The sequence below is a fragment of the Struthio camelus genome, chromosome 7 (assembly GCF_040807025.1).
Source record: "Struthio camelus isolate bStrCam1 chromosome 7, bStrCam1.hap1, whole genome shotgun sequence".
NCBI classification, from domain to species: domain Eukaryota; kingdom Metazoa; phylum Chordata; class Aves; order Struthioniformes; family Struthionidae; genus Struthio; species Struthio camelus.
The window spans coordinates 19,583,556-19,608,773 of NC_090948.1; the positions used below are offsets into that span (position 1 = coordinate 19,583,556).

At 36.7% G+C, this 25,218-nt stretch overlaps 1 protein-coding gene across 1 annotated transcript in view; it reads left to right on the forward strand.

The window, feature by feature from the left end:
- PLCE1 (phospholipase C epsilon 1) overlaps positions 1-25,218 on the forward strand; it is a 167,797-nt gene that overhangs the window by 16,981 nt on the left and 125,598 nt on the right. The window contains exon 2 of the mRNA XM_068950063.1: positions 9,694-11,289. Within this exon, the coding sequence (XP_068806164.1) occupies positions 10,099-11,289 (1,191 nt within the window). The 5' untranslated portion in view covers positions 9,694-10,098. The remainder of the gene's footprint in view (positions 1-9,693; positions 11,290-25,218) is intronic.

The following is a 25,218-nucleotide window of genomic DNA, read 5'->3' on the forward strand; positions in this document are numbered from 1 at the left end:
AAGTATTTTTATTACAGATTTGTTCTGTTCTCACCACCATGGCAAGAATTACAGTTAATGGCATGCGGGCAGGACAGTGAGAAAGAGGGAAAGGAGAGGAGACCTAGGTGCTCGTACAGAAAAAGAGAGTCAGGAAGAAGGAACAAGAGGAGGAATCTGAGGTGTTCTTGTCGCTCATTGTGTTGACCTAGTTCTGAGTAATTTTAAAATTCAGATAAGGTGACAGTCTTCATGGCAAGGAGCAGTTGTCATTTATTGAAATATATGTCAGTGTGCCTCTTTAAGTCCCTTAAGGCTGTGGTTTCACATGGAGCAGAAATGCCAAACTAGCTCAATCAGGAAGGCTACTTACCTGACACTTCATTGTTAACTAGGATTAGATAAGAAAGGAGACTTCCAGGGCTGGAGATTCCTGCTGAGGGATTGGGGGGGGGGTGTGCGGCAGGGATTTTGGTCTTGTGATCCTAACCTCTCTGCTCACCTTTTAGGAAAGGGAAGGGTGAGAGAAAATAGGGTTGATAAGATATTTGGGAAATGGTTCATTACCTTGAGGTTGAAATGACTTTCAGTTATAAGCTGCTGAGCCAAGGCTTGTAGGTCTTCAAAATTAGTACTTGTTCTTGCACTGTCCAAATACAAACTTACTGCTGTAGAAACTGATTTGCCTGTCTGTTTTGCTGCTAAAGCTTAGATGCCAGTGCAGGGAAGAATCCAGGAGAGCCCCGGAATCTTCAAAAGTGGACGAAGTCTTGAAATGGGATGATGGCTAAGTTATTTCCCAGTTTGAAGCTGCAAAAGTTTCAAAGGATTCAGGTGATTGGTTGTTGTTACTCACAGAACATGTGGTCAGTGCTGTGAATGTGTTATTTGCTGTTCACCCAAGATCTGTGCAAGATCCTTGGTGGACCTGAGTGAGTGAGGCAGTTGTGATCTCATGGCGAGAAGGATGTGTTACTGGCTAAGCTAATAATGTTAAATACTGAGCTAATTATCTGGAAACCTGCTGGGGATAGAAGGAGACAAACCTGTTACTTGCCCTCGTCTTTTTGTTTGGTGTCTAGGTAATGTATTCCTTCTCTGCAGTTCAATTGGGCTAAACCAAAGTTAGAACGAATTTAGGAAAAGGGAGTTTGTACAGAAGCTAAAAAGGAGGACAGGTTTCTCAGTTTTCACATTGAAAAGGACAACCCTGTTTCCTTAGACTTAATTCTCATGCAAAGGAGGAAGGCAGTGAGAACCCTCTAATTGGTCTTGGGATCAGCTGTGGAGGGGTGGAGGACTGCTGGCAGATCTCCACCACATGGAAATCATTAAGGAAAAAATCACAATATGCATAGTGTAATTTATTGCTAGTAGATGCCAGATGAAAAAGTTAATATAAGTTGCTGCCTAATGAAACCATGTCTCTTACATCTTGTCTGTCTTCCTGCATGTTTGAGACAAGTTTCGGCTGCTGTTCAGTTGTTTGATCTCACATTTGGCTTCAAGGTGAAAATTTTTCAGCAGGCTATATAGAATGGAAAAATATACATATTTAATACAGTGATCGCTAATCCTGGTGGTTCCAGTGACCATAGATAATGGTGGGGAGTTGACTAAAGCTTTTCTGAATAAGTCTTTTAAGTTGACTGAATGAAAGTATTTCTGTGAAGCTGCAGGAAAGTGATCCTGCTCAGCTGATGCTGCTGAAGTTCATAGAAAGTCAGTACCGTCTTTTAGGATGCCTTTCTGCCTTTTTTTAATCCCCTGCTTTTAGAAGACACTTGTGTTTTATCAAAATGCTTCTGTCTGTTGATCAAGAAGGTTAATTTGTTCGTTATGCTTTACTATAAATGGCATTTCCTTTGTTTGTTTGGAAGTGTTGAAAGTCTTCATTTCTTCTAAAAGAAATTCATTAAAATTTATTTTTTTTAATATTTACCTGGCTTCTGATGCGTCTTCCCTATTATCTTTTCAGCAGAACTTTATGCAGTGAGAATGCCAGCTTGCAATACAGCTAAGAGTTTTACACCCTTTCTTTTGAGGTTATATTCTCTCCGCTTAGATAGTTGGGTGCTCTGAAACCTGTGCAGCCATTGCATTGGAGGCATTTTGGTCACAGAAATACAGAGAGCATGGTTAAGATGTGTAATTCTGCATATTAGCTTTAAACGGTTCTAGCTCCAGTTTGATCTGGTAAGGGCAGAGAAATAATTGATTCAGTTAGTAATTATAGTTATTAATTCTGTGAAGGATTTAACTCTGGAGAATTGAGTGGTTGCTGCTGGTTCTCAGCATTGAAGTGGTACGAATTTGTTTTTTGGTAGTGGAATAATTGAGTTTTCCAGTCTTCTGTGGAGCAAAATGATTTTTTAGCTGTATTGAAACGATGATTAATATGTTAGTGATCGCAGTGAAGCGGAGGGTAACGTCTGAATTGTGCGGAATGGTTGAACGTTTCAGTTAGTAATGATCACTGTTTCTTGTTAAGTGCTTGGCTGTAGCCCTCAGGCTTCTAAAAAGAGTTTCCTACTGAATTTAGAGAGTCAGGTAAGAGGGAAGACAATCTACAATACTGTTTTTAAAAAAAAAAAAAAAAAAAGAAGTGCTTACAGCAACTTTTTGCAACTGTTCTTATTAAGAAAAGAATAGAAGAGGCATGTGTAATGCATATCCTAATCTTTGAGGATTAAATGAGGATTAATGAAGAAATCTCTCTGCGTTTGAACTAGTTGTCTGTTATGTCCTGATAAGAAAGTTAGCGGCTTGCTTTCCAAAAAAAATCAGTAAAATGGACTTACTCAATGAAGTGAGTAAATAGAATTTACGCTACTAAATTTGTCTATATCTGATCATGTAAGCCTTGATGGGATATCAGGAAATCCTCCTGCTCTGAGGCAAAATTAGGTATTTGGCTTCCATTATCTACCAGTTTGGTACCATCAAAGCCTATTACGTTTCCTGTATTTCAACATGAAAGTTCGTAATGAAAATGCTTACTAGAACTACATCCAACAGGTGCTGCTTGAAATGTCCACTGAACTTTTGGCCTTCTGTTAGAATTGTGTAAAAAACAGTTAAGTCTGATCTAAAGTAGATGTTTTACGTGAAATCTGAAGGAAGGAAGAAAGGAAGGCAGTATTTCAGCCTTCTGCGTGTCATAAATCACTCTTTCTACTTTTTAAGTAATGGACCTTTCCTTATGGTCTTTTCTTTGCTGCCTTTTATGTTATTTGTTACGTGTAACTCATGTTACCATAACCTCTCAGATTTTTATACTTACGTGCCTGCAGTCCTAAAGATTAATTTTCAGGATCTATTTTGATGATTGGTTAAAGCTGTCTCAATATGGGATGCTGCCAAAGGGAGTGATCTTACGTTCCTGCTCTCGTCTTCTATTTTCCCTCTACGTTCTCCTGCCTGCCTTTCGCCTATGCTGTCTCTGTCAATTTGTACGATCATGTTATGAGTGACATCAGATAATCCTACCTGAAGACATTAACTAGGATTTCCTGGGTTAATTTTCCACTGGATCAGTTGATTCTCTGCAGGAGTTCATGGACTGGCATAAGGGTGTTGGTGAGAATGCCTTGTTGAAGGTGACGGGGAATGAGTCTTGACTGGAGCCTGCCAGTAGGTTGGCTGAAAACCTCAAACCTCATTTTTATTCTCATCCTTTTTTGCATGTTTTGTGTGATTGCTTTTTGATTTCTCAGATCTCAGAATAAATCCTGATGCATTGGTCCATTTGTCTTTTACCTGGTTCCTTTGATTTCTTGCTGTATTTCCTATTTTTCTTCTGCACAGAGATTATTTATCCTTTTCTTTTCTAAGTCTCTTTTTAAAATTGTCAATTAATTTGCATTCCTCTATAGTTTATTTAATCTTTTGAAGAAATCCTACTTACCAGTGTGAAGAGTTTGAATTCTGCTTTTGAAGGTTTTTGTTTTAAGTTCTGCCACTCTCCCTTTTCCTATGAGTGTGGCACTCAGCGTTCTGAAATCTTTTTCACTCGTTTGAGATTGTTTGCCCAGTTAATTGTAACAGTTAAGGAAAATATTAATGAAATACTTGTTCAAAGATGGAGAGGGATTATACTGCTTTTAATTAGATTAGAGTTGTCATGCATCTCCGACTGAAGGACTCTTTCGTCAAAGTATAGATACGTACAGTTTTCAGGTTAGGTCACTTAACATGAAGTTCAAAGTAACCATGGAACAGAAAGTTTATTTAGACACCTTATTGCAGGTCAGATCTAAAAAGAAATCAAGAACTGGCACTGGCAATAGGATAAGTAGTAAAATCAGTCTTGAACACCAGCCTAAGCAATAAATTCAGTCTTGAATTCTCTCAGTATGTCTCCTCACACAAAAAAAGGAATATCTGTAGAGAATTGAAGAGTGGAGCTGATATCTGGCAGTAGGTCCAGATTCTGCTGGACGTAGTGATGAATGATGGGGCGTTTGAGAGGTTTCAGCATCTGGCACCCATAGGCATAGTTTAAAACATCTAATAGTTAACTGTGTTTAGGTAGGTATTCTAGAAATTACAAAAAAAGACTCTCTAACCTGACAGGATATATAAATACTATAGTTCTTTGAGGGTGTTCTGTTGTTGAAACACAGACACTGATGGCAAATATCACAGAATAACAGAATGGTTGAGGTTGGAAGGGACCTCTGGAGATGGTGTAGTCCAACCCTCCTGCTCAAGCAGGGTCCTCTAGAGCATATTTCCCAGGATCATGTTCAGGCGGGTTTTGAGTATCTCCAGAGAAGGAGACTCCACAACCTCTCTGGGCAACCTCTTCCAGTGCTCAGTCACCTCACAGGAAAGAAGTTTTTCCTCGTGTTCAGATGGAACTTCCTGTGTTTCAGTTTGTGCCCGTTGCCTCTTGTGCTGTCACTGGGCACCACGCAGAGGAGACTGGCCCCATCCTCTCGACACCCTCCCTTCAGACACTTGTACACATTGATGAGATCCCCTCTCAGCCTTCTCTTCTCCAGGCTAAAGAAGCCCAGCTCTCTCAGCCTTTCTTCATAGGAGAGATGCTCCAGTTCCCTCATCATCTTTGAAGACAAATCTGTTTGTGTTGCATGTTTTCAGACTTGAGACATTTTGTGCATGTGTGTGCTGAAAGGTTGCCAAGTTGTTTATTTTCATTATTCAGTTGTCTGGGTTGGCTGACCTCTGCATCCAGGATGATTTGCTAATGCTGGATCTAGTTTCTTTTATTTTTACTTTCCTTTACTGCTAGAAGGAGTACATCACATTTCTGACATAACTCAAGCCTTGTAAAGTGAACCAGTGTAGTTATTAATGGATTTCATCAGCTAATCTAGTGGCTTTAGAAAATGTCAGCATGTGTTGAGTACAGTGCAGGCTTAATAGTCTACTTCATGTGCCTATATGTTCAGATTTAACTGTGAATCACAATGTTTTGAGTGACTATACAACAGGCAGAATATGATTTTGAGTAGCTTCCATGAGGTTTTTTAATAATAGGATCTAGGTATTGGCATTGCATGTGCAGAGAAGCTACAGGAAGTGAAAATTCTGCCATTTTACAGTAAGTTGCAAAACACTGTTTTATTGGCTGAGTTTGCATTTTATGCTCAACAGCATTTATAACACTGTGTTAACACAGTTCTTCATAACACGTTTAATGAATTCCAACAGTTTAAGGAATTTGCTGGGCACAGTAAATTCAAATCTGTTGATTAGAGTGGAAAGCAGGGATTGAAAACAGTGTATTGAGGGACACATGAAACCCTTGTCTGTTCAGCAGAGCTGCTGCTTCAGGTATTTTGTAGTTGTCTATAGATCAGAGGCTTATTGACGACCCTTGTTAATGCCTTCTACCATAACGCGGTTTTATTATGCTTGTTATTTCATGAGATTTTTAGTGTACTGCTACACTAGATAGCTATTTTCTTAGTCTATAATTTTTACGTTCAGGGTGCATTTAGATGTCATAGCAAAAATAGTCTAAACTCAAGCTACTACGGAGCAGTGCGGTCCTATTTTCCCTTCTGGGCATTCCTAATATTTCCTTTCCATGGGATATAGTGATCATGTGGTGATGAGGTGAATCAACTCATTTGGAAGAACAGTTTCCTGACAAGTCAGCTGGCTGAATCAACTTGACACTGTGGCCTTATGATCTCTAGGCCTACAAGATGGGGGAAATGGCGACTCAAGGTCAAAAGTGAGGAGTGAAACCACCAGTTTTGGTGGCAGCTAGCTGTTAGATTGGCATAGCTGAAACACCAAGCTGCACTTGCACATTGCAGTAATGTGTAAATCAACTTAAACAGCCTTTTTATCCCTTCCCTTTGCTGCTCATTTCCTCTCCTGTGCTGTTGTAGGGCATAATAGCACAGGATGATCTAGATTGGGAAAATGATCTAGCTGTAAAGTAACTTGAGCAAAAAATTTTTGAATTGGATCAGTTCCCTATCACATTGCAGTGATCATGAGAGGATGGGAACAGCTGGACATGGTAGGGAGCTTCTTAAGCAGACATTATTCTTGAAGATATATATTTTAAACACAGGCCCAGATAAAAAGAGAAAAGTGACGCTAGTAGAGAGAAATGGGGCAGGCATATAGCTTGTGGAGCTGATGGGAAATGTGGCCTCTGATGGGGAAGATTAAGATAACGTTCTAGAGAAAAGAAAAGGCAAATCCTGAGAGAGGCACTTTGGACAGCATACATGTAGACTCTTTGGTGTAAGAGAGAGGTGAGAGGATGATATTGAAAGAAGCTTTTGGGAAGACTGTGGAAGAGCAATTCTGGTCCCTGAATGAGCTTTATTTGCAGAATCTGGGAAAGAAGTGGACTTCTAATTATAACAGCTTTCAGTTTACAGAAGTGCATCAGTGCTAGGATTTTTTTTTTTTTCCATTTTCTCCATATAGACTGATGTAAAAAACTTAATGTGTACGGTAAGTGGTTTTTTTTTTTTTGTTTTTAAAGTGTAGTGTTAAAGTTGCGTAATGAAGTTGCTGGCTTTCCCTGCTGTGCATAAGAATGTTGTTTTGTAAGAATTTCATTCAGCAACCAGAATCAACTGTATATTCTTTGCAGTGACAGTCCATTCAATTAATTTTTATTCCTGGTTTAGCAGTAGTACAGGGAGTACATTTATGAATGTATTACAGGAGGTTCTGTTTTTATTGGGTTGTCTGGAATTTTTCTGATGCAAACAGAAAAGATGAATAGGAGACTGAGGTGTTTTGATAGATGAAATAAATCCTCCAGCTATTAGTACTGAAGAAAGAGTATTGCTAATACACATACTTACTTTGTACTTTTTACAAGTATTATTTTTATTTAGTATAGCAAGAAAGAGACTTAAGAGTTAAAATAAGATCAAGGAAGAACAGCTGCTTCTCATTCTGACTCTTCCTAACTCTTTCTCATATGATAAGCATCATCATCATATGTAGATTTGGACTTGAAGGCACAAGAATGGTTGTCAAAAGAAATAAGACTGGAACATTTCAAGATGAATTGCTCACACTTGTCTTCCTGCGTTGTGGAAAAAAGTTACATAAGCTGTTATCTAGGGATTGGAAGGGGAAGAAGGGACAGGGAAGAGGGATGGGAAGCAGTAGAAGATTATTACTGATGTTCTTTCCTCTTTTTTTGGTGCTTAAGTATTTTTCAAAAAACAAAATGGTTGAGATGGAAGAAAGCAAATTCAAACAAAAATCAGAGTATACTTTTGTGATATAGGAGCTGTCATGGAATACTGACTTAAATTGCTCGGATGTTGGTTCCCTGTTGTATCTCCTCTACAGTTGTGCTGCCTCAGTGTTTTATAGGCTGCTCTTTGGGTTATGTTGGTAACATGACCCTTGTGCAAGTCCTGGCTCTGCCACTCTGTCCAACTACAGCTACTTCCTTTTCCACAACTTTTTATCAGCCATACCTTTTGTTTTGATTTCTGCTGTTAAATCTTTCTCTTATCCAGGATCTAATTTTCCTATTTTAACTGTCTCCTCTGGCTGCTCTGGCATCCACATAAATTCCTGTAACATATGCAGAAGGTAAAATTTCTAGCCTGTTTGTTTTATCTATGTCATCTTCCTCTCCTCAGTCTCTCTTTTGTTGTTAAACCAATGAAAGTAAAATCTTGATTTAAATATTAAATTGCCGTTTAGTTTTACATTTGTTTACTGTAGTTACTTTCTAAAAGAGAGAATTCTTTTCAATGGCTAGCAAAACTGAAGTCATCTGATCTGATCTACTAAATGTAACTCTGTTAAATTTGCTTTTTTGCTTTGTCTTGCAAACAGTGCATTTAGCCAATTACAATTTTACATTTTATTATGTGAGAAAATGGCTAGCAAATATCCTAAAAACTAAGGAGTGTGTCTTACCTTTTGATTTGTGCTGAACTGCTTTTCAGTGAAGATTAGTAATCAATAAAAATGAAAGCCAGCATTTTGTAATTGTTTAAAACTGTTGAAAGTAGTTACTTGAGAAGAGTATCAGAATAGATTTTACATTTCAAATCTCAAAGCAGAGTAAATACGAGACAGTTTGCGCTCAACACGTCCCTTAAGATTTTAGAACCAGTAGATGATCAGCCCCACATGTAATTTTATTCATAGATTGGGAGAAGAGTTTTCCTGCTTCTCTTCCCCCCCCCCCCCCCCATTCCTGGTTGTTTTTTTGAACTACAGATCTAATTACTATTCTCAGCGGAACTGAATGAATTGGAATGAAGAAAATGGTCCCTTCTCTTTACAAAGATACTGCATGGACCAGTATTTGGTTTTCCACATTCAGAATAATATACTTAACATTTTAAAATATTAAATACTTTAAACTGTAATAAAAGCATGTATTTATGTAATTTTAATTCACCATGATTTATCTCTGTTCTTGTTTCCTTTACTGAACTAATGATAACCTCTTCTGATTCCAAGATTTACTTCTACGGTGCTATTTCCAGGAAAGAAATTGAAAATTAATGGCACGGTTGAAGGACAGGTTAACTTTTTTGCCTACATAAGGCATATAAGTAAAATAATTGAGAAGATTATTGATAACATTTTAGTCTCTTATGCCTTCACGTTTGTCTTTTTCAGTGATTAAACTTGGCAAAAAATTGTGTCGTCTTTATGATGTTACAGTACCAAACACAGCATAAGGGTTACGGGGGGGAAGGGCACCCTCAAAACACCAAAACGATTGTCCTGATAGACTTCAGTTCTGGAGAGGGAAAGACTTAGCTATTTTTTAAAAAACAACATAAGTTTAAAAATGATATATTTTTCTTCAAAATATTTTAACTTATCCTGGTTTTACGTTCGAGAAAATATGGAAAGTAAATTTCCTTTTTTCAGTTTGCATATATCTTGTGTTCAGTTTCAGTGTTACCGCTTCAGTAAAATTAGTTTTATTTAGTCATGTAGCTTTGCATAGTGTATGGAAGACACTATTTAAATACATAAAATGTGACTGTAACTTCCCTGAATTGGAAAGTGAGACTTCTAAAGATGCGTTTAAACTAGTATTTAGAAATTCTCTAGGTCTCAGTGTAATTATCTTCAGATGTTTTGTGTTCCTTCTCTTTATTTAAAAGCCATTTTTTAATGTTGTAATTGTGATTGTGGACATTGTGCCATGGATACTGTTTAAAACAAAAAAAAATATATATATATGTATATACACACATACTTTTTTTTTTTTCTTTACAGAAAACCAACTTTTGGATGTCCTGTGGAATGATATATCTTTGGCATGGATTATCTGTTCACTTTTTTCTTTTTCTACAACCTGAGGCAAAAATGCGTGTGCTACGTCTGATAGAAGAATTAATTGTGGGAAAAGTCAAATGGCTATGCCACATTAAGAAGCTGATTTAAGAATGTTTATATTTCATGCCAGTAATGCACAGCTGGGAAAGATTATAGCCCAGTAGTTAAACAAATTACTTTTTTTTTTTTCCTCCCAGTTCAAAAAGAACAAGTAACCAACATATGTTTTACTATGTGTTTCCTGATTATTTAGCATTGAATCTTTTATTACACTGAAATCATGGTGTGATGATTGGTAAAATCTCCCCCTAACAGACATCCAACAGCTAAAGACTGTACGTCAAGATGACCTCTGAGGAAATGACAGCTTCTGTTCTTGTGTCTGTGGTACAGGGTAAAGTGATACCTGCTCAGTCAGCTGGGGATGAAAATAGTGAAAATGCTTTGAACGCCAGTGTTATAAAAAGACATACTGCCAGTCCGGGAAGGCAAACCACACGCACGCGTTCATACTTACACAGACTTGAAGAAGAAAGTCTTCAGGGCTCTCTGCCCAAAATATTCTCTCTGGCAAATGAAGAAATGACTAATGACAATAGTAATGAAAACTTCTGGGAGAGAAACAGCTCCATCCCTGATTCAATGGAATTTCTTAATATTAACTGTAACATTGTACAGAAAAACTATGAGAGCATTATTCCCTGCAGCCAGTTATATAAATCATGTGATTCTTTAGTAGGGGGAGATACATGCCTGGAAACTGGAATTCCTGTTTCACTGGAAAGAGCCATGCTTGCTGAAATTCAGTTGAAAATGGATGGACCTTCATTAAGAAGCCAGTCAGCAGTGAAGAAGAACGACACTAATGATTCTGATAAGGTAGCATTTTTTCACTTTCATTGTGCTAGTGAAAGAAATATATCAAAGGCTTTATGCAGTTTACACAGCAGCTTCATTTTGGATAACTGCTTGCAGCCAGTAAGTTCTGACGATCACACCACTGGTTCTACAGCCTGCGCTTGCAGATTAATGGAGTTGACAAATAATTGTGAGCATGGAAATGGGCAACAGTTGTATGATGATTGTGACACTTTAAGGGATAAGTGTTTATGCCTGGAAAGAACAGCAAGAAAGGTTAAAGTAACGTGCTCAGGTCACAACTTCTGTGGAAATAACTTTACTGGAAGAATGCCCTCAAAGCCATTTCTGAGCCATTTTGAAGACTGCAGTGATAACTGTGAGGAAGAGATGGAGGAGGATTTGTTTAGAAACAAAAAGGAACGTTCCACTTTATTAATAAGACGTTTTTGTAAGAATGATAAGGAGGTTAAAAAATCAGTTTATACTGGAACAAGAGCAATTGTTAGGACTCTACCTTCAGGGCACATAGGAACTGTGTCTTGGAATTATGTTGAACAAAGAAGAAACAGCCGTGGCTTGAAGCATTGTAGGATTACAACAGAACAGCTAACTGTAATTCAGTCCTTAATAAAATGGGAATTTAATTCTTTTCTTCAGAAGTCTTTATGGTATGAGGTAAGCTTTTCATAGTTTTTCTTTTTGTTTGTTTGTTTCTGTAAGACTTGCTAACCTGGTGACCTTTCATTCAACAAAATGCTTTTGACCCGTAAATATTTATTACCACCTAATAGGATATTTCACCTACCCATATTGAACCTCAGTCTTGTGTTGAACGCTGCTTTTTAGAACTACATATGTCTAATGCTTAAAAACTCATTTTGATTTAAAATTAGCATGGTGGAAAATAGATAATTTGACATTTACCTAAAATTGTATTTATGGATATTTATATACGTATTTATATAATAACCTTTAATTATATTAAATTGTGTCAGTGATAGCAGAAGAATGAACTTGATAGCCCAGGAGCTCCATGATGATTGTGTCCTCCAATGATACCCTAATATCCTTCTAGAAACTAATATATTTCTGTTTGGGTAGATGATTAAAGAGTAGCAAGAACAGCTATCCCTCAGTTCTTGTACTAGATAGCAAAGCTTTGTGATGCTGTTCCTTATTGTCATATTCACTATCCTAAGCAGTGAAAACTATATACTTGCTAGTACATCATGTGCCATGCTGGATGGTCACACTGCACTAAAGGAACGATATGAGCTATGTGTTTACCTAGTGTGACATCAACTCAGTGTGTTTCTGTAGTCATTTATGCTTTGTGGTGGGGAGGGGGAGAAGGGAGAATGTTGCATTACTAAGATCTAGGATAACTTTCACTTGCCCCAATATGGAAAGGTAAGGATGTATTCAGGGTGGTTCTTTAGGCATTTTCAATTTAACTTAATTGAGTTCTGTAGCTTTCAACGTTGCCTGCTGTGTCTTTTCACCACTGCCACATAAAACCAAGTGTATAACATTTTTGGGTGTGGAGGATTTAATTTGAACATTTTTGTAGTACATATACAAACACAGAAATAACTGTAATAAATTCTGTCTGTGAGTGAACAAAAGATTAACAAGTGCAGTAAAAGTTTGCTTAAGTACAAAGTGGAGAGTGTTTTCTTGTGTTGAAAAGAGGCTTCAAACTGTGCATTTCTATGTCTTTCTTCTTCCACATGGTCACTTCTGAAATTCTTTTCGTATCAACCTCTGTATTTAATCTTATAATATATAATAGGCATCAAGCATTCTTAGCATTAGTTTTCTATTTAGTATCAAAGATAATGTGTGTTTATAGTTTGTGTTATTAGCCTTAGATGCTTTTATACAAACATGAAATTAATGCTGTGGACTTGTCAAATACTTGTTAAACATATATACTGAGTTAAAATAGTGTAATGAATTTTAAGCGTTTGTAGGAAGTGTTCATGTTAATAGATGAAGAAGGAGAAAGTAGCAAATGAATGTGGTAATTTGTTCTTTCTTTCCACTTACCTCACCCTTTGAGCATGCATATGTTTGGAACAGCTAAGTGAACAGTAGCTCTGTTTTTCAGGGCAATAAAAGTCAGAGAAATTCAGTTTTCCTAGTGGTATTGGTGTAACGGAGAACAATAAAGACCTTTTTGTTTTAAATGAGAAAATGTGGGTCTCATTAGTGCATATCTCAAGCATCATTTTAGAGGTAATATAGGAAAGGTATTAAATTATTGTCTTGCCTTTTTTTTTTTTTTTTTTTTTTCTGTTCTCTACATAGGAAGGTAGAACTGAGGCTTTGGATTATATAGAAAATGGTGCTTTTTAAATTTAGCATATGATTACTATTTTTACATATTTTATGTACAGATTTAGACTTCTCCCCTATGTAGTTGGTGTATGTTGTCAGAGAGATTTTTATGCTGAATTATTTTTTCAAATTTTCGTGTACTTCTTGTAGCTCTGTCCATCTGATAAGGATAAGCATTGCGCTGTGCATGTTCAACATGACTCTTGTGTCTATATGTGAGCAATTTGCTTGTCAGTGTCAGAACAATGAATTAGTGTAAGGCCCTCATGTCAGTCCATCTTAAGGCTGTCCCCAAACGGCTTTGAAGACTTTTGCCATTGAAGCAAATACTGAGAGTGCAAGCCTTGTTGTTCGTTTTGCTTGCACTGGTGCAGTGTGCCCACTTTTTTGGTTCAACTCAGCTAGCAATCTGTAGAATTATAGAAGTCACAGTTTCTGGAATCACTGAACCTTCTGTGCCTGTGACACGTTAGGTTCATGGTGCTGAAGTCCACCTCTTTTCTTTTTTTCTTTTTTTTTTTTTTTCTTTTTTCTGAGGGTGGTGGTTCTGCAGTAGCGTTATATAATATGACAAAAGTATCCAGGTGCACTATTGACTAAAACGTAAAATATGAGCAGCTCACTAGCTCACTACCCCCTGGCTGATTTTCTCAAACCAGGTGAATGAGCTGGCAATCTCCAGATGACAGCGTAGTTGTGCAACAGCATAGCTGCAGTGCATAATAATTAAATTTTGTAGTTAAGCTTATTTTATAGATGTCAGTACCATCTTTGCTGTGTCATTACATTCCTGATACCCGAGGCTGGAGCTTTAAGAAGCAAAAATTCTGCTGACTTGCTTAATCTTTTCAGATATAAGTTAGCACGCTAATGTATCTTTCATTCTCTCTAGCTGTTCAGGCTCTATTGACGTGCCAAATAAAAATGCAATAGCAATTAAAAAATCCCCTTAATCATTATCACTATATCTGCTTACAGATAGAATCTTAACTTTTGTCTTATAAAGGAGTGTTTCATAGTTAATTTAATGATTTGGTATACTATTTCAGGATCTATGATCATCACACTTTTTTTTCATGAAGGTTAAATTAATTTCAATATTTTTATGATTCAAGTGTAAAACTGATTTAATGCAAGGATTCTTGATTTCTTGCATGACTAATGTAAGGATTCTTGTAAAAATTCTTGCTTCCTGTACAGTTGACCTGTACTCAGTTGGTGGCATCTGTTAACTAATCGTTAAGGAGAGAAAAAAGATTGGGAGGTAAAGAGTTTTACTGCCTTGTTTAAGGAATGCGATATCTGAATTAGTCATCTTGGAAAATAATTTTAAAGGGAACAGAGCCAGGTATAAGTAATTTTCCCTTTAATATATGGTGTGTGTTTGTCTGAAGTTTTGAGTTTAAATTGTTAAGAATTAGAATTAATTTTTTTAATTCTGAACCTCTAAAGAGGTTGATTCCCGATTCCCCTCCCCAGGATGTCCCGGCAACTCTAATCAGTGTATCTTTGTTGTGTTTTCAGAGATGCCAGGAAGCATACAATTTATGTAACTCAAGTTGATTCCGGAATTTTTGGCGTCATTATGCTGGAGATGTTTGGATTACAGAAATGACTTTCCAGATAGATTGGGTATATTGCTGTCAGTCATGGAATTAACATCTGCTTTGACTACTGTCACATCCAGTCTCACTAACTAAATGCAGGAGCACTTGACATTACATGAAAACATGTACTTGTATGCTTAAGATCAAAAGAAATGTTAGTAGTCCTGTACGTTCAGAGGAGGAGACTTTTTTGGGGAGGGGAGGAGGCTACTTCTGTCAGGTGTAGGATTTACTGGTAAATTTTTATTATCAATGTTTTGTCAGAGCAGTCATGAGTAGTCTATCTCTACTTTTTATCTAACAGTATCTTGGAAGACACATTTTCCACTATACAACATATAAATTATATAATTACAAAACCTATGCAGGTTCTTAAGAAGTAAAGCAAAAAGCAAAAAACTTGGAAGCATCTAATTTACCCTGTGTAGTAAAGACAGCATGAAGAAGCATAAGAGTCTTTGAGTATGTGTTTTGTTTCACTCAATGACTAATATAATTTGGTGGAACAGACATACAGCTCAGTAGAGTGGCCACATGAAATCACCTGGCGATAGGAGTGTTACTAGTGAAGTCACTCTGCCAAGCCACAAAGCATTTCCTAAGAAATCAAATTTTCATAGGTGCTCCCCTGTCAGCTCCTTTTAAATTGTTTCTGTAGGAGTTTCAAGTCTAGATTTGCTGTGCTAAGAACATCATTCTGATAAGACTGTGGTTTTTTTCACACTTCTTGCTCCATATTTAAAAAGAAGAAATTATTTAGATGGACTTCTGCACGCTTCCCTCCCTTTTTTGCATGCATATCTGAAATGTAATACTGTTTTTTATGCTAAAGTTTATGCTATACTTTTGTTATTATAAAAAGATAGTTTGCAGTTCTCTACCATATATGGATATTCCTATGAATTACAGACAGATTTGGGGTTTGAGATTTTTTTGTTTTCCCACTTTGAAATAAAATTTCTTAGTCCAACAATCTGAAAGGAATTTACAGGAAGAAATTATGTGAAGTGAATAAAGCAAGTGACCTGGGTTCTCTTCCTGTCTAAAAATTAATTTTTCTCTGACTATGCACGAGAATCTTACCTGTTGCTAGTGTTACCATGTTTCTGAACAAAAAGGTTTATATTCATATGTTAAAGTAGTTTGAAGGAATAGATGAGCTCTACTTTGTTCTATCTTGACCCTCTCTTTCTTGTTTATTTGCATGAGAGTTACAGCCTTTTATTTAAAGAAAAGAAAATTTCATGAGTAAAATTGACTAGTTGGAAAAAAATCAGGGAAGCAAAGGAGCCAAATCGGCATGAAATTATGTTTTCCCTTCAGTAAGTGCTGTAAAAAATAAATTGTAGTTTGTTAAATGAAGCTCTGTACTTATATTTGCTTTGGGTCGAGTTACTCCAGTTTTATAGGCTAGCTTTAAAAATAGAAATTTTACCCTGTGTCTGCATAAGTAGTCAATTTTATTGCTGTAATATACTTTGTGTTATTTTGTAGTTGCTTTACAGCTTTAACAATTTGGGGCCAAATTATGAACAATGAGTTTTAGCTGTTGTGAGCGTACTTATGTATTTAAAGCCAATAGTGTGGGAGTCTTGGCAAGAGCAATTTATTATGTCTTCAGTTTTTCCACATTTTCTGACTTTCCTTCTAGTGACTGTTCATTAACTGTAAAGAAGCATAAAGATCTGTTATAGAAAATCTCCCTGCAGTGCCCTGAAGAATAGAGTGTTATAAAGTTATCCTCTCTTCTAAATTCTTTTTAGTTAAAAACTAATTTATCTCAATTATCTGTATGAACTATTGAAGTTTTGATTGTTTACTCTGGTATGTATGTATAAAATCTGTGCTGTATAAAGATCACACTGTTGGTGAGTGGGTAATTAAATTAATTAAATATGTATGAAGTTTCATGAGTTTAGATTTTAATCTTGCTTTTCTACAGTCTTTTGGAATCTTAAAAATTTTATAAAATAGAATAAGCTTGGGCTGACGAGAATCAATAGGCATATATCTTCTTGGTATGAAATTTTAAACAAAGAGCTGTAGGAAAATCCCTGTTCTTGTAAAGTCATACCTGCAGGAAAAAGGCCACAATGCTTAAGGCATTCTCCATGAGATATAAGGCTATTCAGTTTCTCTGTTTATGAAAAATGATTTGATGTCATGTAGTTATGAGCATCTGGTTACAAAGAATTTTGGTACTGAAAATACTTACCAGTGTGCCAACTCCTTTAATTAAAAAGAAAAAAAAAGTAGTAGTCAGTAATATGTTTTTGGATATAGTAGTGACAGCTCAAAAAAAAGGAATAAAAATTGAACATAACACAGCTGGCGTGTACGATCCGAATACGTATGAGCTGGGTTATCAGGAGACAGGAGAGCTCTGAGAGTGCTCCCACACCAACGAAAGCTAATTACATCAGTCCAGCAGTTGGACGCGTGGTGACTCAGGGCAGGGTGACAGCATGCGGCTTTCATCAGAACGTCGGAAATGGGGCAGTGCTGGAAACATAAACGTTCAGTCCTGGCATGCCTAACTTCTCTTTCCCTTTTCTTACTCTCCTAATAACTTCACTAGAAAATTGCAAAATTAGAAGCTAGTCTTTGTCTGCAAAACATGTGTATCACACAGTGCTCATATTGAGATGCAAAACTGTCTAGCAGAATCCATTTTATCATTTTTTAAACCATAACCAGGCACAGTCATTTTTAAAATGAAATTGAAGCTTTATGTTTGAGATGTGCTTGTCAATCCTCTAGATGAGCATGAGAGAGGAAAATCTGCGATCGTTCTTACTTATACAGAGTATTCTTGTCCTCACATTTCTAGAAAGTTCAAGAGTCTTTGTGTTTATGGAATTATAATACTTACTGTACAAAGCTATGATTTTCTTAGAATAATAAATACTCAAAGATAGATACCTGCAATTAAGTGTACTATGACAGTATGGGGACATACAGCAGTAACAAAAGGTTTTTTTTATTTTGAAGTCAGCACATGCACCTGCTGTGGGCCTCTCAGGACAATTTAATTACCTATTGTGAAAATGGGAGATTTTTCTTAGCTTTTCCAGTAACTATAGTATCTGTTGACTCTTTCCAGTGTTTGGACTTCAATTTCATAATAAAAATGATGTGAGAATTTTTTTTGAGATGATTAAAAGTGATTCAGATACTCTCCACGACTATCTTGATTTTATTCTCCTAACACTTAAATTATTTTCAAAAAATCAGAGCAGATACAGACCTTCATGAGTAAAATCTGAGCAAAACAAAGAGCGCACTGCTAGCTGCACTGGTTAGATATTGCAACAGTCTTAGTTCTTAAAGTATCAGGAATTCTTCTCAAGTATTAAAGAATGGGTGAAATTCTGGTCACAGAAAATCTGTTTAAAATCTCCCACCAGGTAATGTGACTTGAAGGGAGAAAAAGCATGTACAAAACAATAATAGGCTTCCTGGGATCCAGAATGTTATATCAGACCTCTCAGTAAATAGATGTATTCCAAACTCTTACATTAAGCAGTTTTGAAACTATAGTTTTAAATTAAAATTATTGTTTATGTAAATATATATAATGCACTGAAAAAATAATCTAGAAGGGTTAACTTGATACTCAAAACCTCCTTGCAGTGTTAGCCACAGAGAGCGATACCATTCAGTTGCACAGGCTGTTATTTACTGTTCATATTACCGCTCTGCTTAGAAGCCCTAGTTCTAGACTTGAACCTGTTGTCCTAAGCTATCTTACAAACAAGTGATTATCTCAGCTGCTCTATAGACTTAGAGACAGGTAGTTGTAAATGAGCTCACTAGGGCATTGGGTAGGACCAATTACTACCAAACTGTCATGCTGTGGCCTAACTTTCAGCAGGCTTAGTTAGCTCTGTGCTGCACTGTAGTCTGCAGAATGGACATAGCCTTAAGTTTCTAGTGACTTTAAAAAACAAACAAACAAACAAACCAAAAAAGCCAAAACGGGTTTTTTCACCAGTATGAACTGTTAATCTGTTTAGTTAATTTTTTTTTTTTTTGGAGATACATGCTTAAAAGCAAACAAAAGCTGAGGTGTTTATATATGTGTGTGCTTGTGTGTGTATGTGTGTATCCAATCAATAATAAAATACTATCAGTTTGAAATACGGTCTTAATAGTAATACTATATAGTTTGTCTCTCAACAAAACTGTAGGAAAATATCTGAGCTGCAGAGAATTGTTCTAAATTATTATGGTCCCTTAAACCAAGAAAAAGACCCCTGAGAGAGAACTGTGTTAGTCTCTTCCATTTTAAATTAGAAATTTGTTGTCTTGAGTAATTTTGCAGAATTAGAGCATCATGCTACAAACTTGAGGCAATTATAATTCTGCCCTGTGCATGTGTATTATATATTGTACTTTATAGAAGCACAGTACACTTGCCATAGGAACCACAATAATGGACTCCCTATCTGTTGTTTACTATCTTAGCATTGCACTAAATCGTTAGTGTTTTTAAACACAGATGTGTTTTTGAAGAAGAAAGTGTGTTGTTTCATGGCTATTTGAATGTTTGCCTTTTCTGAACTTTCCCTGTATTCTGACTCACCTACATGCCCTTTTGGAATTCACACCACTTAAAATATACCAAGGGAGAACTCTAGAAATACAAAATCTTCTGGTATGTGAACACTTCATTGACATCTAGTGATTTGCCAACAGCATGAAGGAGGCTTTGGTGTCTGTTAACGGCATCTCACTCAGTAGGTTGAGACTGTGTAGAGGGTCGGTAGAGGTTATCAACAAACTGGAAGTAAAGCAGGGGTCATACGTAAAACAGCAGTGTATTAATTTTCCTGTTCTCTGGCAGTCCAGAGATACAATTGGGCCTTTTTTTTAAAAAAAACAAAAAACAAAAAAACCCCAATAATTGGGAATGGACTTTTACAGTAATTTGAATGCTTCCCTTGAGCAACAAAGTTCCTTGAGCTTTCATCTTTAGCAGGCATTTGTGAATCATTTCATGTTTAATTTACCTTGCCTAGTGTTTCTGGGCCAGTGTGAAAAAACTGTGCACAGGTTCTGTGCAAAAACTGTGAATTCAGTTTTTACAAATGGTGGATCACTTTTGAGTCATTTTTTTAGTTTTGAGCACATTTCTGATCATAGCTTAGCTTTGACCAGCTGTTTCCTGTTTTTCCTTAACAGTGGTTCGGCTGTTGAGGAGGTAAATGCATCGATGGTTTATTTCAGAATTAAAATTAACTTTATAAAATGATGTAAAATTAAAACTACTAAATTGGACACCATTAAAAGTAAAAAGTATGGCAAAATGAAGTAGTGCTTGCTGTACCTAGAAGATATTTCACAGATTACAAAGCTTTTGCTACACAAGGAGCTCTTTCGATACAGGAAAATAAATCCAGCATCAGAAACACTAGAGTGATTAAGCTTTGTGTGGGGGATTTGGGTATGTGTGACTGACTTTTTTCAAGCAGTTCCAATGCAATATTTTTGTGTCCCTACAGGAATGTTATGGTTTTTCTGATCTGTGATCCGCCTAACAACCCGACCAGTGCACACACAGGTTTTTTTCAGGATTTGGCCTAATTTGGATAGAGGATATGTTGTTTTTGTAATTGTACAAACTATTTTGGAATTTTAGAACTGAGTTAGTGGTTGTATCTTTGCAGCATAAACCAAGGTAGTTCTTTGTTTTTTGTTTTAGTTATTTTTTTCATGGTAAAGTTCTCCATATGCAGATAGCAGCTGCATCTTCTCCTGGCCTCAGATACCTGTCGTCAGGACCTTTAAATGAGTTATTTACTAACTAGGAAGGTGCTTATATAGATAGTAAGGGAAATACTGCCCTCTGTCTTCAGAATTGGGGTTGTCGCTACCTAGGATTATGGAAGGATTACTTGATTACTTGTTGCCCCTTCTTGTTTGGCCTAACGTACAGGGCTGGCCTGTAGCGTCCAGCATCACCTGCCCCTTGCGGTGCTTTCATCCTTCTTGTGACCTCTGTGACCAGATCTTACTTAGTCTGCACCCTCTGACATAACGGAACGAGAGGCGGTTGACATCACATCAACTCCAGTGACTAGTGATCCTCACTTCCTTGACTGAAGGTTTTAAATATTTTTTACCTGTTAGGTCATTGATTTTCCTCTGCGGTTAGCAGAGGAAGAACTGGGGCCTTGTCTGTAATGAAGGTCTGAGCCCCAGAACTGTAGAGCATGCGTTTGCTCCCTGGACAAGGTGCTGTTTCCCTAGGCTGCTTTTTATCTTTACCCATTCATAGGCCCCACCCCTAACCATTTTCTGGGGCTCTGCAGAGGTCTGCAAGTACCAGCCTTGGTAACCTATGTTTCTCAGGGTATATTTCAGCTGTTGCTGGAACAAGCAGGAAAAAGACACCCCTACAGCTTGCACTCTTTGTTTTGTCGTGATCTTTTCAGGCTCCTTCTCCCAGGTTCCTTTTGGAAGATGACCCAAACAAAGATCTGCTCTCCCTTTCTAGGCTTCCTGCACCTGGAAGTCTCCATGGGGTTTCTCACAGAATCCTGGGAGGGGAAGAGGGGAATGGTTTGTTTGTTTGTTTGATTTGAAATTCTAACTTTTTATATGTCCTCCTAACTAGCTTTACTCTTTTTACTTCAGGTTTATTAACAGGATTTTTTGGTTTTGCCCCCCAGTGTCACTCTTGAACTTAGCCTTCAATGTTTTAGTTAACAGGTTTCAACTTGCTTACTATACCTAGGCTACTGGTCTTTATGGAGCCGCCTTTACCCCTCAGTCTTCTGTATAGAGAAAAACTTCCGAATGTATTTCCTTTCGATTAGCTACTACTGGGTATTATTTTTCATGCTATTCACTATCTACTATCACAATCTACTCTTTAACTGAGTCTAATAATTAAGGCTGTAGTTCCTTCTTCATGCAATTGTGTAGCCGGTGTGGCAGTCCTGTTTTGTTAGCTTACGTTAGCTTTGTTGAGCTCATGCCTCTTTGTGTATGACATCTGTGCTATTTATAAGTATTATATTTTGGTTTGAGCATTTTTCTGCCTCTTCTTTTCCATGTTCTTTTCAAATTTTTTTCGAGGAAAGTTTAGTACAGCATTTAAACTTCACGTTGGATGATTGATATGTTGATATGCACATGGTTGTAGCATTAGACTTTCAGCCTGGAACTGGCTTTCAAAAAGAGCTGATATTTTGCCTGAAGTTAAATGTCCATTTCATCGTACTGTCATAGAGAATATTACGTTTGTAACTCCTTTTTTTTTTCTCTTCACCAGTAAAAAAGATGTTTATTCGTTAATCTTTACTTGAGGAGTTAATGACCACATTCCTCTGATCCTTGCTTATTTTCTCCAGTCTGCCAAGAACACAAGAAAGAAAGCCAAGGTGAAAGCAGATTCACAGGAAATACCCATGTGGTTGTGTCTGAGGGGACCAAAAAAAAAAAAAAACTTCTTCCTTAAGTAAAAGAAGTGGAAATTCACTTAACAATACTGGGCAGAATTTGCTAATGAGATACAAAAGGTTAGCTAAAGAACTCGTGAAAAGGAGCCAGTGATCTATGAAAAGCTTGGAAGGAAGATGAAAGAGAGAGTTGACAAAGACTCTTTTGAATTTTGCAACTTTAAAAACATAAAGAAAAAAACTAACAAAAATCTTACTTCCAAACCTAACAAGAAATAAATGTTTTGCTCCTTTTCTGTGGGAAATAAGACATATCTAAACCAATGCTAGTACTATCATGATGGTTCTGTATGAAGGTTGCACTTTCAAGTAGAAGTATTAGGAAAATTAAAAAGAATTTGGAGAGAGATTGTTAGTCATCATTTGATTTCTAAACCATTATGAACAGAGGCACTCTGGCAAATCTTAGTGTGACAAGGCTGAGCATTTATGGCAAGGGTCAGTTGGGTTGTTTTGCTAGTTTTTTGGGTTTGTAATTAGATGTTTTTTCTAGTTTTTTTTTCTTTTTTTCCCCAGGAATATTTTCTGCTATGGAAGGTATCTGATTAAAAAACGTACTTCATAATAACGGTTGTTTAAAAAAAAAATACATTTGCAAGTTGAGAAAATTAGATTCAAGGTCTGAAGTTTGAGGAACAAATTAGACTCTAAAGTTTTTATCTGAGAGGTAAATGAAATCCCTGTATACAGTGCAGTTAAACTTAATTTTGGAAAGATTAAAATTCCAGAGTTTCTTAAAAGACTAAGATGAAGCAATTTAACTATTGATACCTGAGTCCCTCTCCTTGCTTCCCAGATTCTTAGACTACCACCTCTTGCCCATAAAGGGGGGGCATGGCTTCCAAATTCAGCTTGCTCATACATCAGCATCATCATGGTAGCAGCAGCACTTATCTGTGTGCACATGCAAGAAGAGGTATTTGATTAGGTGACAATTGTGTATGCACCACAGCTTGAAAACCCATGCTCTGCAATTTGGCTGAATCAAATTGCTAAGTCTGTAGTTTTTGACTGAGATGAGATTATTTTCTTCATGTTCTATTAATAAATAAATATTATGCTGGTCCAAATCTAAGACAGTCTAGACCATAATGTGATCTCCTTTTTTGGGAAACAGAAGAAAAAATTGATGTTAAATACCATTTTTTGAGAAGTGAAAATATAAAGTCCCAGAAGATTCCGGTAAGCCTTGTATTATCATTGTATAGTCTAACTCATCTCTCTGCCCCAGTGCACGTCCAGGCAGTCCTGTTTCTTTGCCTCCCTTTTCTCTGTCCTGCAACCTGTAGTCCAGCTAACTTTCAACTTCAGATTTTAAATGGCTGCATCCTTCCCTATGGTGCTCTTGTCAGGCATGCTGATTTCTTTCAGTGCTCTGAATAGCCTGGGGACCTTTGAGCCCAGGGTCCATCATCAGTCAAACTCTGGTTTGCTGAAACTTTGCCAACCTGGGCAGAGTTAGGGAGGGAGCTGCCCACCCTCTATGTCTACTGTTTTATATCCGGATTTGATAGAGATAAAAGGAAATTGCATTTCCCTCATTAGCATTCCTGAGTTGCTTATCTCTTAGTCTTGTCCTGAAACATATCCTGAAGCTTATGTCCATGCTATTTTTGCCTCTCAGTTCTAGCTGAAGATCGCACAGCTGTATCGGGTTCTGGAGTGTTAGTGCTAGTAGATCAGGGGCTGGATGGCACAGCATGCCTGCGCGGTAATAAAACAAGTTCAATTCTTCCAGATACTTATTTTTGAAAAAACCCTTGCCTTATTTCCAGGCCAAAATATTAATATGTTAAACTCTTCAGGACTCCTTAATGCTGGGAAACAGCTTCCTGATGAATTGTCAAGATTATCGTTTCTGGGAAAATAAGTAGTTTGGAACAACTGACATATAACAAGGAGTAATTGTTTAGGATGTATGTGTATAGAATACTGTGTAACATTGAAAGCTATATTCTCTTTTCTTCTGAGGTTTTAAATTTTTTATATCTTCCTCATTTTTAATTTATACATTTTATCATGGTAAGCAGGTGATTCAAATCAGTTTGTCCCTAACACAAAATATCTGCTTACTGAATAACATAACCCATTTTTCCCTATTATCTGACCTTTTGTGATACAGAGGTTCTCTTTATGAATATGTCTGTTAACAGATGTGATCTGGCCTTGATCTTCCACATTTATTTACAAAAGACCTAAGTATAAATGAGGGTTATAAAAGAAATGCTCCTTTTTATTTCCTGTCTGAATCAAGTTTAATCCTAGGACTAGCAGAGATGAGATGGCGGGTAGGATCACAAAACTTTGTAAGTCATTGGTTCAAAGACTGACTTGTTTGCTGATTGTTGCAAGTTGCTACTGTCTAACCAGCTGTTGAGATTATGTCTAAAATGGTTGCTCTGTCTTGGTATAATACCATGGACAGATACGAATGATCTGACTCCTATCAATCAAGAAGGCATGGAGATTTGAACTGTTCTTTATCAGAGCTGAGCCTTCCAAAACAGGATGGAGAAGCTGTGAGATAGCTTCATTTATACAATAATTTATGTTCTTCTTCTTCTTTGAAGGTAGAATTCACATTTTAACACTATTTAAAAACATTATGGTCAACATTTTTAAATAAGCGCATTTAAATTAGACAGCAAAAATTCATGATTAGTCTACTAATCTATCTACTATCATGATTTTAGAGATGTTGAATGTCTGATATTTCTCATAATCAGACCAGCTACATTTCAAAGTCTTGTTATGGTTTTAAAGGCCAATTTGAAAATTTGGGCCTAAATTCCACTGAAACACTGTGTTTAAAAATGTTGACAAGACCTCTTTCTATTTGACTACAATATCTGTGTAACTGCCATCACTGATTTCCTCTTAGATCTGGTTTGCATATATATATACACACACATATGCATATATATATACACACATGCATATATATATATATGCATGTATATGTGTCTTTTTATATATGTAAATATATATTATGCCAGATCATAAGTAACTGTGAATAAATGCTGCCCATAATGATAAAATTTTTGTCTAGCTGTAGTCCTTTTGACAATACAACTTACTTCATTAGAGAACTTGGGCAAACTGTAGTAGTAGAATAATCTTTACGCTGTCTTTCTCTCTGAACTGTTTCCCTGCAAGGATAGTTTTGCAGGTATTACTTTACTGGAAGAACT